The sequence below is a fragment of the Caloenas nicobarica genome, chromosome 10, assembly GCF_036013445.1.
Source record: "Caloenas nicobarica isolate bCalNic1 chromosome 10, bCalNic1.hap1, whole genome shotgun sequence".
Classification (NCBI taxonomy): Eukaryota; Metazoa; Chordata; class Aves; order Columbiformes; family Columbidae; genus Caloenas; species Caloenas nicobarica.
Genome location: NC_088254.1, coordinates 15,538,403 through 15,552,538, shown reverse-complemented (window position 1 = coordinate 15,552,538; position 14,136 = coordinate 15,538,403). Strand labels below are relative to the sequence as shown.

The 14,136-nt window shown below is 42.4% G+C and overlaps 1 protein-coding gene across 2 annotated transcripts in view; it reads left to right on the top strand.

The window, feature by feature from the left end:
* The window catches only part of ABHD2 (abhydrolase domain containing 2, acylglycerol lipase), a 41,162-nt gene that overhangs the window by 20,860 nt on the left and 6,166 nt on the right, over positions 1–14,136 (top strand). For both annotated transcript variants that reach the window (XM_065642088.1, XM_065642089.1), the window contains exons 4-10: positions 1,466–1,641; positions 2,849–3,016; positions 5,839–6,022; positions 9,603–9,695; positions 11,384–11,494; positions 12,763–12,832; positions 13,711–13,795. In XM_065642088.1, the coding sequence (XP_065498160.1) occupies positions 1,466–1,641; positions 2,849–3,016; positions 5,839–6,022; positions 9,603–9,695; positions 11,384–11,494; positions 12,763–12,832; positions 13,711–13,795 (887 nt within the window). The remainder of the gene's footprint in view (positions 1–1,465; positions 1,642–2,848; positions 3,017–5,838; positions 6,023–9,602; positions 9,696–11,383; positions 11,495–12,762; positions 12,833–13,710; positions 13,796–14,136) is intronic.

Genomic DNA, 14,136 nt, shown 5'->3' with positions numbered 1-14,136 from the left:
CTATTGTCCTGCCAAACAAGCCTAGATAGTTCTTATCTTACAGGAAGTCTATTTTTTTTTTTTTCTGAGGAGTGTATGAGGAACAGGGAGTTGTGGATACGATACATAAGAGCTAGCATGGGGAAGAAGGTCTGGTTGTGTGAGTAGGTAGTGTCAGAGCACAAAGGCAAGGCTTCTGTCACATTCTAGTGGATTGTGAGCTTTAGTATATATGAGTCCTGGGCCACCTGGTTTTCTGTGAACAGGGAAGAACATGATCAGCTTCATCTGGTCTCAAGAAGTCAAAAGGAATAATTGCAGGAAGCCCTGAGAAACACAATGGGGAGGGAGTTGCTAATCTCGCAGGACCCAAGGTGGCGTCAGCAGCTCTCAAGCTTCTTTTGGAGATCATGCTCTGTGTAGCAGAGACCACAGCTCCTTAATTGGAACTGTGTCCTCTAGGACTACTGTTCTCCTAAACAATAAATCATTTGTGCTTTCCTATTGAGAGCTGATGTAACTATCTTTTTCAAGGCATCGGCTCAGTCTCTCCTCGGAGTGGCCAGGTGACTGCCCTACCACCATGTGAGCAACAGTATGTTTCCTGTTAAACCACTTGCAGCTCTGCTTGTACTAAAAAAAAAAAAAAAAGAAAATGGTAACTAAGCCTTTAATGCCTCCAGCTAATAGCTGTGTTTCCCCCAAGTGTGTGTGGTGTTTTTTTTGAGGGCCAGTAAGCCAGGAAAAGAAAACCAATCTGCTTTGTCACCTGGCTTTAATATGCCCTTGATAAACAAACATAATTGGTAGATTCCCCACTCTTATGTTGAAAGGGATTTATTATTCAGTGGTGTTTGGCCAGTTCTGAGAGGTCCTTTTAAAACTGTCCCAGCTTTACCTAACTCTTTCTGAGAGGCAAGATCACCCTGTACTGTGCTCTTCACTTAATTTAGAAAAGCTGTTCTTTGTAAAATTGTCCCAACGAACAAGTTTTGAGGCTTTCTGTTTTCTAGGACTTGCTATGAATCCTGTTGTTTCTGCCACTGCCTTGTACAGTCAAGTGCTTACACAAGTTCATGTGGCTCAGCCCAGCAGACTTCAGTGCTTCAATTAAAACAGATTTACGACACTTTATGGGTTCTGGAGGTCAGTTTGGTTGGCTGGCAACATGCTGTCCCATTCTCACTGAGGCACGAGGCCTCTGTGTATTTGGTGAGAAACATTTGTGCGTGTAGCATTTCAATATAGAGGAATGTCTGGTTTTGGCTTCTGCTGATATCAATGCTGATTTCTCAGATTTGAGAGCATGTCAGTCTCTTGCCTTGTGTAAGGCTGCGAAGATCAGTGCTGCCAGTTCAGTCATAGCAAAACCAATTTTATATTTGTTACTATATTTGGTAGCAAGGAGATTTGTTAAAGTGCTTATCTGTTCTCAAAGGCTTGTTAACACAGCAGGGATAAATGATTAAGTTACTGCCTCTTTCAGGTACATTCCACCCCTGATCTGGGGAAAGAGTGGACATATCCAGACTGCCCTCTATGGAAAAATGGGGAGAGTGAGATCACCACATCCGTATGGACTTCGCAAGTACCTGACGATGCCAGATGGAGCAACAGCCACCTTTGACCTCTTTGAGCCGCAGTCTGAGCACTGCATTGGAGGTCAGTCAAACAGCTGCTGGCTGCATCTAGCTGCTAACCTTGATTCTGTGCTCTGGGGGATGGATGAGGAAGGACACTGTTACTTGATTTATCAGAAAGGGTAGATGTTAATTCTGGTGGTGGAAGGGGACTGCTAAGCAATACTAAGCAATGTGTGGAGGCTTTGAGGCTATCTTGCTGTATACCTATATCTCAGAAGAAAACTCCATGAAAATGTAGAAAATCCTGGTGATTCCTTAAAACATTATGTATGTATATTCAGAGTGAGTGTCAGCAACACTTAAAACTGAGTTACTGTGGCTTGACTTCAGCAGTACAATTTACCCCTGCAGTAGGTGATTTCATTGTAAGCCTGTGATTCCCATTTGGCCTTCGGAAAAGCAGAGTTCTTTTCTGAACTGTCAGTGTTGAGACCCTCGTGGTATAACACTGCACTTGAACAGTTACTGTTATCTCTATCACTATCACTGATGAGAGTCTGAGCAGTGTTTTCCTAATGAGGCAAAAATCCAGTGGCTGGAGCTGCTAATGTTGGAGCTTTGCACATTAGAGTCTAATTGCTAATTCAATGTGCATATGCTAATCCTGCATGTAACTTACTGTGCTTACTTGAATTACAACAATTACTTTCTTAGTTGATCAAATGATATCTTGTTAAACTGTTGAACAGTGTCAGCAGATCAAATATCATTAAATTAGCCACAAAGCAGATAATGGCTAATGTCAGCTGATCAGAATGTCTGTGCTTAGTAAAGCTTCATTTTGAAGTTACACCCACCTCTGGAAAGGAAACAAGGGGAAAAATAGCGTAGCCAGTCTAGTTGGTGCATGAGGGAGCAGTGGGCTCCAGAGCTTCCACACACTTAGCAGTCACAACAGGCTGTCAGAAGGCAGAATGTGTAATATCAAAAACGTCCTCCAAAGGCGAGAGTTTACTCTTGGTCTCTAGGCAGTGCCTGTAGAACTGTTTGATCAGCCTTCCCTGAAGTTAGAAAACTGTTCATCTCCTGTAACATGAATTACTTTTTCACATCTGTAGCACTAGAGCTGCTACTCTCCTGTCCCATAATGGATTTTTGGCAGACTAGTAGGGTTTTTAGCTTGCTTCGGGTAGGTGGTTTCCCATGGATCTGAAATGGAAACCTTCTGAATATCTTGATTTGCATGAAATGACATTTACTTAACTTCTCTCTCCTTCTGTGCACAGAGGATGTCACGATGGTAATCTGCCCTGGGATTGCTAACCACAGTGAAAAGCAGTACATCCGCACTTTTGTTGACTATGCGCAAAAAAATGGGTACAGGTGTGCTGTCCTGAATCACTTGGGAGCCTTACCAAATATTGAGCTCACTTCTCCACGAATGTTCACGTACGGTAGGTACTTTATGGCAGCTGGGGACTTATTTTCAAGCTTGCGGAACTTGCTGGGTTTGACCAGTCTCCCTCAGCATAACGCAGCTGCTGTGTCAGAATGAGGATCATAAATTTGTACTGTTTCTTAGGAACTAAAATGAAGTTACATATGAGGAGGAGGGGAGGCTAATACTGGGATTCACTTTTCCTTGTCTCTTCTCCCATCTATTATACATGTATCCTAATCAAGGAGACAGTCTCTTGGACAGAAAACTTTTTGGGGAAAAAAAACCCAACTCCTGTAGCTACTAAGAGCCTGCTCAAATGACTTTAGAGGTGCTGAAATGTCAGTTTAGTGGAATAGGAAACAAACCTAAATCTGAATGAGAAATACTGCTCCTGAGGCTTTGTAAATATTATATAAGAGGAAATTGTACCAGCCTATCCAGAAAGTATGTTTCTCCCCTAGGAGGTACACATGGGGATTGATCCCTGGATTTTTCACACAAGTGTAAAGGAACAGCAACAGTTCTACAGTGTGACAGTAACGCTACAGAAGTGGTAGTGCTTCACTGCCATGATTTTGGGCTTTCTCCTTGAGCATAAGGAAATTTTTCTTAATGTAGAAATTAAAAGGAATAAAGGATTTGGAACTGTGTTAAGGGTGACTCCAGCTATTCTTAAGTGCCCTGCTAGTGAGTAGCATGATCTTTGTAGAATGTGGCCTTCTTGCCTGTGACCTGATCTGCCTGTTCCTGAGCGCTCTTGAGCCCTTTTGTCCCTCTTTACTGCAAATATCTATAGGTACATTATGTGAGGAGTCGATTGTGGGTTTAGCAGACTGGTGTTAGGTTTGTGTTTCTTTTTTAGAGATAATTAAGATACTGTTAAGAGTTTAGATTAACAGTTTGAATGTTTATCTTGAAAGGTTGACTTGCTAAAATAGAAATATTGTGCTTTGAGATTCTGGGTCTGGCAAGCAAATAAGTTGTAATGCTTTGCTTGTTTTGTAGTTACTATATCTACTCCTCAGTGGAAAACATTTCAGGAATACAGAGTACCTCAATTTGTATTGAGGCCCTAGGCTGCTAATGGCTTCAAGCCTACCATGCCTTGGGAACTAAGCCTGGCCTTTTTAAAGTATTTGGGTTTTTTTGGTAAAAGTTGAGAGCTTTGGTTTAGACCTTAGGGAGTTATTCTGTAGTGCATTGCTTGAGACATACCTTTCCATGTCTTTTATAGCCTTGGAAAGGGTGAGGAATGCCTAGCACTTCCTTTGAGTAAGACAGTAAATAACTTGGCAGAGTTGCTGGTCAAGTGGAGTGTCAGCAAGACCATGAGCAGACTTCACTCTGCCTCTAACCCAAATATCCCAGTGTCCTGCTGGCTTCTGCTGGATTCGTGGCATATTTGTTGAGGAGCAAGTAGCCTAAATTTGGGATTTGCTGAATCCTCCAGCCTTTACATTAAGCTTGACCTGTTGCTATTTTGCTAGTTTTGGATTTCTGAAATAGTTATCAGCTGCCCTTGAATCATGAAGGTCAAACACTCAAGTATTTTGACTTCTGGCTTTTTCCAGAGGTAACTAGAGCAGTGCAGCATTTGTCATCTTAAGGAAAATTGCTCATTAAGAATGTTCGCAAGGAAGTGCCCACGCCCTGCTGAAACTCTCAGCCAGAAGCCTGCTGTTTCATAATAAATGCAGACCCTGGTTCTCAGACTCTACACCAATTAGCTAAAACCTGAGTCTGTCTAGCAAGGTCCCTACAGTTGGGGTGGGACCACACTGGAGCAGTGTTAAGTTGGCACAGGGTAGAATCACGACTCTTAGGATTTATTGTCCTGGACAAGTTCCACGGGACAGAGCTAAGTTTCAGACTCTAGAGAGGAGTAAACAGCTGGAGTTTTATTTCTGGTGTTCATGTGTGGATTGTGGTCTTAAATCCAGTGAGAAGTTTATCAAAGTGCATAGACAGTTGATAGCAATGTAATAATGCCATCAGTTTTGCAGCTGCTTCTCTTCACGTTCCTTTTTCTCAAACTCAAAGGCAGGAGAAATAGCTGTAGGTACTCAAATGTGGAGGCCTTAAAGTCTGTCAAACAATCTGAGAACCCCAGTACTGCCAGAAACTGGACCCCTCAGTGCCTGCAGGCTGTGGGATGCAAGAGGGTATCAAGAGCAGAGTAGGTGTGTATAGAGGCACTTACCTCTTCTCTTGAAGAGAAGATACCAGTATGTCCTCCAGGAAGCTGCTGTGTCTTCACTTTGGTTAAGAAGGGCTTGCTGCTTCTGCTTAAACCCTTCCCTCTGATTCCAGTGAGCACCTGCTTAGTCAGGCTCTGCAAGAGTCCCCTGAGAGCTCTGTCCTGACTAGCCAACTCTGCATTTCTGTCTACTCCCTCAGCATGGATTTAAAGATCCACGGCAGCCTTGCTAAAAGCAAAGGAGCAAGCTGCTGTCCAGACAGCTAAGTTTAGGAGTGGCTAGCTGCCTCAGGAAGGTAATGATGAGCGCTGTTCTTGGATAATAATGTCAAGCCCAGAGTTGTTGGATTCTGCTTTTTAAGCTGCTTTAGAAAGGAAGAGTTTCAATTGTCAGATTAGCTGTTGCCATGATTTTTAAGCAAGTTAATTTCATCTGACTTTGGCAGTCTGTCAGAACTAAGTATGAGGTAAGGTCCACAGGGCTCATAAAACAGATACACAAATGTGTGTGAATCAGAGCTCTTAAAACCACAAGGTTATTGAAAAGTCAGAAAGGGTAAGAAGGTGAACACACCTGGATTCCTACTTCAAGTTTCAGTTAAGTTAAAGATGATTATTGACTTTGTCCTTATTTTCAGGTTGCACCTGGGAATTTGGTGCCATGGTTAATTACATCAAGAAGACCTACCCTCAGACTCAGCTGGTGGTTGTGGGCTTCAGCCTGGGTGGAAACATCGTGTGCAAATATCTGGGAGAAAGCCAGGCCAACCAGGAGCGAGTCCTGTGCTGTGTCAGCGTGTGCCAGGGGTACAGCGCACTGAGGTGGGTCTGGAGACTTCCCCATGCTCTCCATTCTCTTCTGGGGGTGCAGGAGGGGGCAGGTCTTTGGCAAGGGTGCATGTGGAAGCGCAAGGTGGCTGGTATGGTGTTTCTCCTGCACTGAACTGGTCTGACAGACCGCAGCGTGCGGGATGCCACCCTCCTGAAGGAGCAGCCAAAGCTTTGATTTGGCAGCACCAATAAGCTTTCTGTACCTGGCCAGGTACATGCTGGCAGCGTCTGGTCTGTGTGTGTGAGCTGGCCGAACTGTCTCATTGCTACAGCGTCCTAAGAGGAGGCATTCCCTGTGCAGTCCTGGTGTAACTAACCAGGCAGGCTGGGCAACATGACAAATTGCTGGGATAATGCCAAGTTTGCAAGTAATAGGTTACACTTTCTCATCACTGTGATAAGTATGCCTTGGTTCATAATAGCTTGTCTGGCTTCAGTGCACGCTTTCATCTGGCAGCTCTTACCTGGGGAAGACTCAAAAGAGACACACAGCTCATGCACTGTCAGTCCATGTTCCGTTCTTAGTGTCTGTTAATGAAACAGAGCTGTGGGCTGATGATGAGATGGAGAGGCACTTGCAACCATGCTGTACAATTCAGAAGGTGAGGAGGAGAAGGCTTATAGCCCCAAAGTCTGCCTAAAATGTTAACTTGTGGTTCCCCACCTGGAAACCAAGGCTGTAGCACTTCAAGAGCTGTAACATCTCTACTTAGTGCTTACACTTGCATTGACTGATACAGGATCTGGGAACAGCACTGCTGCTTGAAAACTAGTGGCTCAACTTTCCAAGTATGCACAGTTAATGGAGATTAAAACAGTGTAACTGGCTAAGCTACTACTTTCAGCTCTTACTGTCTGTACATATGGACAGCTAATAGCATAGCTGACTTTACAGTAATTTAACTACATTTTTTGAGGCCTGAGACTACTTGAAAGGCAAAAGAGTCTGAGACTAGAGTGTTTGGGTCAAGATCCTTTGGGCGGATCAACATAGTAAAACTATGGCATCCCTGTGAGAGGCTTGCTATAGAATTTGGCCTCCTGGCCTGGTGGAGGTAGCTGATGCTGCTTGTGCTCTGCCTGTATAGGGACCAGTTTGATAGTCAGCAGTCTGAAGATACCTTTTATAAGTTAAGCTTTTACAAGTGAGAGAAAATGCTTCCAGAAAAGCTTCTAAGATGTGACTGAAAGCTTTACATGCACTTGAGTACTATTCCAGCATACCTAATCTTTTTTGAGATCTGATGTAACTACTGTGAAAAGAGTGTATAACCTACAGCTAGGTCCCCATGAGTTCACACCCTTAAAGTCTGAGCAGATGCTTTCACGAACAGTTTTTGTTTTGTTTCAAGTAAAATGTTTTTAGTTGCTGTGGAGTTCTACCATGGAGCACAGAGCATCCCTTTGAAGTCAGGTCCTCAATTGCAGCCATCAGACAGTTTGCAAGGATCACATCTGCCTGTGGTCCACTTGGTTTTGCAGTTATGCAATATTGTGTTTCTGGTCTCCAAAATGATGTTGTGAGTAATGCTGTTCCCTAAGCTGATTTCTGTAGTACGTCATGATGTGCTGGTAGAATAGCAGGGCAAGGATGACCTGTTTAACAATACTGCACTTGAATATTTGTGTAGAAAAATAACAGCTGCTTGACTTTAATGCAAGTCTTCAGTGGGTTGTGTGAAATTATTGAGCTCTTGACTCCACCTGCTGGGTAAACATCTCTTAGCAGATCTCCAGTCACAAAACATCTGCTACATCTTACTGGGCAATCAGCAGGAATGTTTTTCAGATCTTGTCTCTCCCTACCTAACATCTACTTGAAATGTTAATCAGCTGAAGAGCTAGGGGAAAGCGATATCAGTAAATATCTACTAGGTAAAAGACAGGATAAGGAGGGCCTTATGTCCCTGGTTATAGAAGTGGGAGGGAGGAGGTACAGAGCACCTCCAGGTGGAATGATTGATTAATCCTTTGCCTTCCTAGGCTTAGTCTGGTGGGTTAAAATAATTGGCCTTATCCCTCTGGGCTAAATGAAAGTTGGTCATCCAGGTAGACATGACTAGTTAGTTTACAATTTCTTTTTTATTAGCTTGTACAGCCTTTATCCCCCAAATAACTTTAGGAAGTAAAGGAAAAAAATGATGGTGAACAAGGCAAACCAGGGATCTGAAATATGAAAGCATTTCCAGAGCATTAAGCATGAGTCCCATAGATGGGCGTAATAAAGTAGTAGCAATACTAGGATCTGCCAGAAGAAGCTCTTAGTTTAATGAATTAACACAGAGTCTGTGGAATTTGTTCCCCAAGGCTAAATGGGGACATGTCTCCTTATTCCTTAATCTCTGCCTGCACAGGCTTGATTCTGCTTCTTGATCTTGTGGAATGCATCTTCACCATAGCTACAGACTGTGGGTAGAGTCTTGAGCTTTGAAACCTGTCTAGTCCTCAAAATACCCAAAGCTGTGGGTTTTTTTCCAGTGCTTGCAGCTCTTTGTATTGGGAGCACTGCTGTACCGCAGGAACTGCAGGGAAATGTAGTAGCTTTAACTTCAAACATCTTGTAATAACTGAAAAGGTTTGTTTGGAAAATCTTTTTGTGAAGAAATGTGCATCTTCCTGTTGTCTTCATTCTCCTGCCCTATTTGGCTAGACAAAAAGATAAGGAAGCTTTTTACAAAGAAAATAAAATCATACTCCAGCATGGCTTACTACAAGAAAACATAGTTTGCCTTTGCTCTGGTAGGAGACTTGCAGGTTGTGACTTGGGAAGTCATTTTAAATCCACTGTAGTTCTCATGGTATGTTAATGTTTAAATGGTAGGAGTACTTCAGTGGCTGAAACTGCTCCCAGCATTCTTAGGTTGCTCAGTAAATGATCGCCTGTTTCCTCAGTAACAGCAAACCCCGCTAAGAGTTAATTTGTAACCTGCCCATGACCCTACATAGCAAAGGAGTGCTGGTATCTGGCACAGCTCTCACAAGTCTGGATGACTTTTAATTCCGTTTTAACAACAGATAAGCTGTGAAGGGCTATTTTGCTTTGAGACTAGGTAAAGACTTCAACTCAGATGCCACTTGCAGCTGCAACTAGTGCTTGTTCCTACAGCTCCTGCCAATGAAGCTAAAACAATAACAGTGCCTGTACATATTAGAAACATCTGCACAAATTATTTCCTCTGCAGAGCTAATATACACAATAGACAAGACTTTGTTTAGCAACAGGTTTTAGTCCTTTCCTTGATAGTCCCATTAGGTAAATTACATTCAACTTATACAAAGCAATACTAAAATACTCTTGTCAGTGTTGCAGATCTTGATTGATGGCTCTTAAATGCTCTGATCAAAACAGCTAATTGCATTGTGCAAAATGGGACTGCAGATCTGCTTTCTGATACTACCAAACTTCATCAAAGCGGAAGTCATTTCCTGGAAAAGGTTAAGCTGTGTCAGAGAGGGCCTGTAGATTTGTTTACATAGCCTCTAGGCTGCCATAAGATGTTGCAGTGTATTCATCTGATCTTTCAAGATCTCCATTAACAGCTTTGATTGTTCTGCACTGTGTTTTTTCTAGGGCACAAGAAACCTTCATGCAATGGGATCAATGTAGAAGATTTTATAACTTCCTCATGGCAGACAACATGAAGAAGATCATACTTTCTCACAGGTACTGCAGTACATCACTTACACTGATAGCATTGATTGGGTCAATTGCTATATCAGATTTGTTGTCCTGGTCCTTTAAAATAAGACTCCTGAAAAATTATGCACCAGTTCTTGCTTGGTGGTCTTTAGATGAACCAACAGAGAAGGGGAGCTTGTCAGTCTTGCTCATATACCATAACGTATACAAATAAGTTTTGATGTTGTTAGAAGAAAGCAGGCTGTGTCTTTTTGCCTTCTGAGGAGACTCACTTAATGAATAAACAAGATGTGTAGAGGAAAACATTGCAATTAGACCTCAAGGTGGAGTATTCTGTATCTGTTTCAATTCTAGCCAAAGAATTCCCTATTCAAGGAGCCTCTTGTTCTGCCACCTACCTGAGGTAGGATGAATCTGCTGTATGGGGCTGCTGCTTATCAAACAAGCAAATAGTCAAACTGTAGCTCTGGCTTTTAGCAGTTCCTCTAGAAACAGCATGTAGCCAGTAAAATACTTAGTATTGCTGTTCCTGGAGTGCAAGTGTACTTGTAGCATCCCTGTGCCGCTGTTGTGATCTGTGGTTCTCACGTATCGAAGGAATGTGTGTGTTAAACAGGTAACATGCTCAATGTTGTTTTCTCTGTCAGGAAGTTCTCTTGATACTTCTTTCCAGGACAATAGATGTGGAAGTACCTCATTGGTGTATATTTTACTTTGCCTGACTCAAGGGAAAAGGAGAGGAATATCTAAGATCCATTCCAGTTAAGAGCAAGTGTCACTTGCAAACTTTTGATTCATTGTTTACACTTCTGTGCAGCATGAAACACTTGTAGAAGGAATTAGGGCAGCTGACATGTGGGATGATCCGCATAATTCATTCCAGAATGACAAATATTTGGACAACTTGACCAAATTTAACATGTGAAGTTAAGTAAGCCTCCATTAAAAGGTACTTAAATTCATGACCCAGAAAAAGCCAGTGCTGGATTGAAGGCAAGTCTGTTAAGCAGACTTTTTTCCACAATCAATTGTGCTCTAAGTCAGCTCCCCCAAATCAAACCTACCCTCCCTCCTACTCTGCCCTGCAGCTGCCTCTGAAAGGGAATAAAAGCTCCTTTCCAAATTGTGGCTTTTGTTCTGTTTGTTAGGGGAGCAGTTTGTTCTGGTAAAGAAACACATCCTCTCCTGAGGGCAACAGCTAATTATGACAAGTGTCCATAGTAAATAGCTTTCTGCTAAGGTAATGCCCCAAGTAATTCCTGCTGTGTGAGCTAACCCAATATGTGTGCTGGGGAGACTTCAGGACCAGATGGTGAAGGAGATGCTATGCCCAGGACTGCAAGTGCTCTCACCCGAGCCACCCACGGGTTTGAACTGAAGCCAGAGAACCCTCCCTCTAACCCAGCCTCTGTTCCAAATACCCTGAGCACTGTGTTCTGGGAAGATTCCATTTAGAGATCCCTTGTGCGGTTTTTCAATATAGGAAGAAATTATTTTTTTTATGAAGAGGCTGTTAGGGTTTCTGTTATGCCTTGCTGCAAAGGGAGGTGAACAATAAAGCTGTGCCTGTTCCCAAGAAAGCCTCACATATATGTAGCCCAGTTCTATTATTATTTTGTTGGACTTGGTAAACTTAGTTGTCCTTGAACAGGTCATGGCTTTGTCACCCTTTTTATGTTACTTGTATGTTTTTCTTGATGTTACTCTTTCAGGCAAGTTCTTTTTGGAGATAACACAAAGAAGCCACAAAGCCTGTCAGATACTGATCTGAGCAAACTCTATACAGCAACATCCCTCATGCAGATTGATGATAACGTTATGAGGTATGAAGGGTGATTATCTGATCCTATATAGATCTCTGAAATTACCTTCTCTTTCAAGTGTTGCTCTAGCACAGCCCTTGGTGTGCCTCTAGGAATCTGTTGAAATACAGTGCTGACAACCTCAGAAGTTCTTCCTTGCCATCACATTGAACAAAACTTACCAAAAAGAAAAGCAACTTAGTATTGACAGTCACAGCTTCTGTAAAATCATCCAGAAGGCATTTATTTATCAGTAAATGTGAACCTGCAGCCTTCAATAACTTGAAAGAGGCCAACTCTGCTGCAAACTCTACCGAAAAACAGTACAGAATGTAGAAAACAGCTTAGAACTGCTCATGAATGTCCTTAGCCCTGCTTGAATTCTGAAACAAACCTTCTCCCAAAAAAATATTTGTGCCTTCTCAATAAACATTAGGTTTGGCTGAAGTGGTGCAACCTCTTTTACTTGTCATACTAGTACCTAAATTAAGCTCTCTGCTGCTTTAAGCAGTAGCCTGTTACTGCCTCTGTCATTGAAAACAACATAGCACTTTCTTCAGTGGCAGTGTTCATAGCATGGCATGTTGTCTATCAGGCACTGACACCTTTCCAAAATGAAGCTGTAAACTGTTGGCTATAAGGCTATAACACTTTTGGCAGACTCAGAGTATCGCTGGCTGCTTTTTAAAAGCCATTCCTAGGGAAATCTCCCCGCTTGTCCCTCACCCCTGAGGCCTTTCTAGTTTGGGCCAACAGCTATGTTGCCTCTCAAGTTTTAAAAAAAAAAAAGTGCACTTGACTATAGGTTTACTGAATTCTTGGTTTGGAATGGAGAGCTAAGGACTTGGCAAAGAACTGGAACCACAGTGAATTCTGGTTGGCTTTTAGGTATGCCCTTTTGTCTAGTATGTTTGAGGTTCATAAACTGGTGGGTTTGTATTTGAAAAGGCTTTCAGGTAAAGATGAACAAGATCATAACTTTTTCTTTCCATATGTACAATTACTTAAGTGAAATAGGATACTTTAAAAGAAATGTGCTGTAGACTGCTAGACTTCAACTTGTGTGTTTAACTTGCCCACGCTATCACAATGTTTGAGTAAGCATAGAAAGCATAAAGGCATGTGCTGCCAAAGGTGGGGTTTGCAGAGGCACTGGGTAGGAAAAAAAAAGCGTTGTCCATGAAAATTGAGGCATCATTCCTATCTCTGCATGTATGTCCTTGCTTGAAAGTAAGATTCACATAGGTGCTAGAAGCAGGTGATTGCAATGACAGTCTTCTCTATTTCAGGAAGTTCCATGGCTACAGTTCCCTGAAGGAATACTATGAAGAAGAAAGCTGCCTGCATTACTTGCATGGGGTAAGCTCTTGCAATAGAAACTGCTCTTGTACCTTTGTTTTCGTACTGGAGAGAAAATGCACTGTGGTTTCTGTTATCGATACCTAGACTCAGCTCTTAGCTGGGATTTTCAGAAATAATCAGACACAGTATATTGGAGTGGTATTTCAGTTCTTGCTACCTCCAATACTGGAGCTAAATGATCTGGGGTCTTAAGAGCTTAAAACTGACAGGTAGTAGCACTCAAGTAATGTAGTTAAAGCCATTAATTCAGCTGAACCTCTGAGTGTATGAGGATAAAGTAGGAAATAGGTGGTGGCGCAGAACCTGCAGTTTTAAGGAAGACAAGACTTACTAGATACTGTGGAAGAGACTTGGGATGCTATCTGGCAGCAGATGTTTAGCAGACCAAAGTTTTGCAGGAGTGGAACTGGAAGATTAATTCTTCCTTGGTCTACTGAGCCAGAGAATGGAGATGTTCCAAGGGAGTTTCCTGGACTTTAACCAAGGTGTCCATAATGGAGCTGGCACTAGCTTCCTGATGTGCAAAGCAATACAGAGCAAAAAAGGGTGTAGCTATTTGAATTCTGAGAACGGGAAAGATCTGTGACTCGATCTGTATTTGCTCTGATGCACCTCTGCCTACTTCATATAATTGAGTTATGGGGAGGAAAAAAAAAATCAAGTGCTGCAGAGTACTCCATTGGTGAAAAGCCACCAGTCTTGCACTTTGACTCTTTCTGCTTTTCTGTTGCTTTTCCGGGTACAGGACAATTCTGAAATAAGATGTCTTAATTGAGTTAAGCTAAGATGCTTTTACAATTGGTAGACTGAAATTTAAATACCAAGCTCTTACTGGTTTTGGTTTTTTGCCTTTTCTGCCATGTTCTTTGATGCAGATCTATGTTCCTCTTCTGTTGGTTAATGCTGCTGATGACCCTCTTGTGCATGAGAGTCTTCTATCAATTCCAAGAGCTCTTTCAGGTATGTTGAAGCAGTCTGCTCCAGCTGTGCGTATTTGTGTACCTGCAGCTTCCTTATCACACCATAAGCCATGATTTCAAAGCAGCTTGACTTGCCTCTTTACATGTCTAATCCTGTGGGAGGTGTACCAAGCCTCTTTAAATCACCAGTCGCTAGAACTAACAAGGTTAACCTTGAGGAGGAAGAACCTGAGTCCTTTCAGGCACCTTCTGCTGAAAGTTCTTCAGCCCAGAAAAAAAAGGTAAATTACCTTTAGAAGCTCATAAGAGTGAGCTGGCTGCTGCTTCATCACACAAGCAGTCGGTGCATAGGGAGGGAAGTTCATTCTTTTCCTGGTTGAA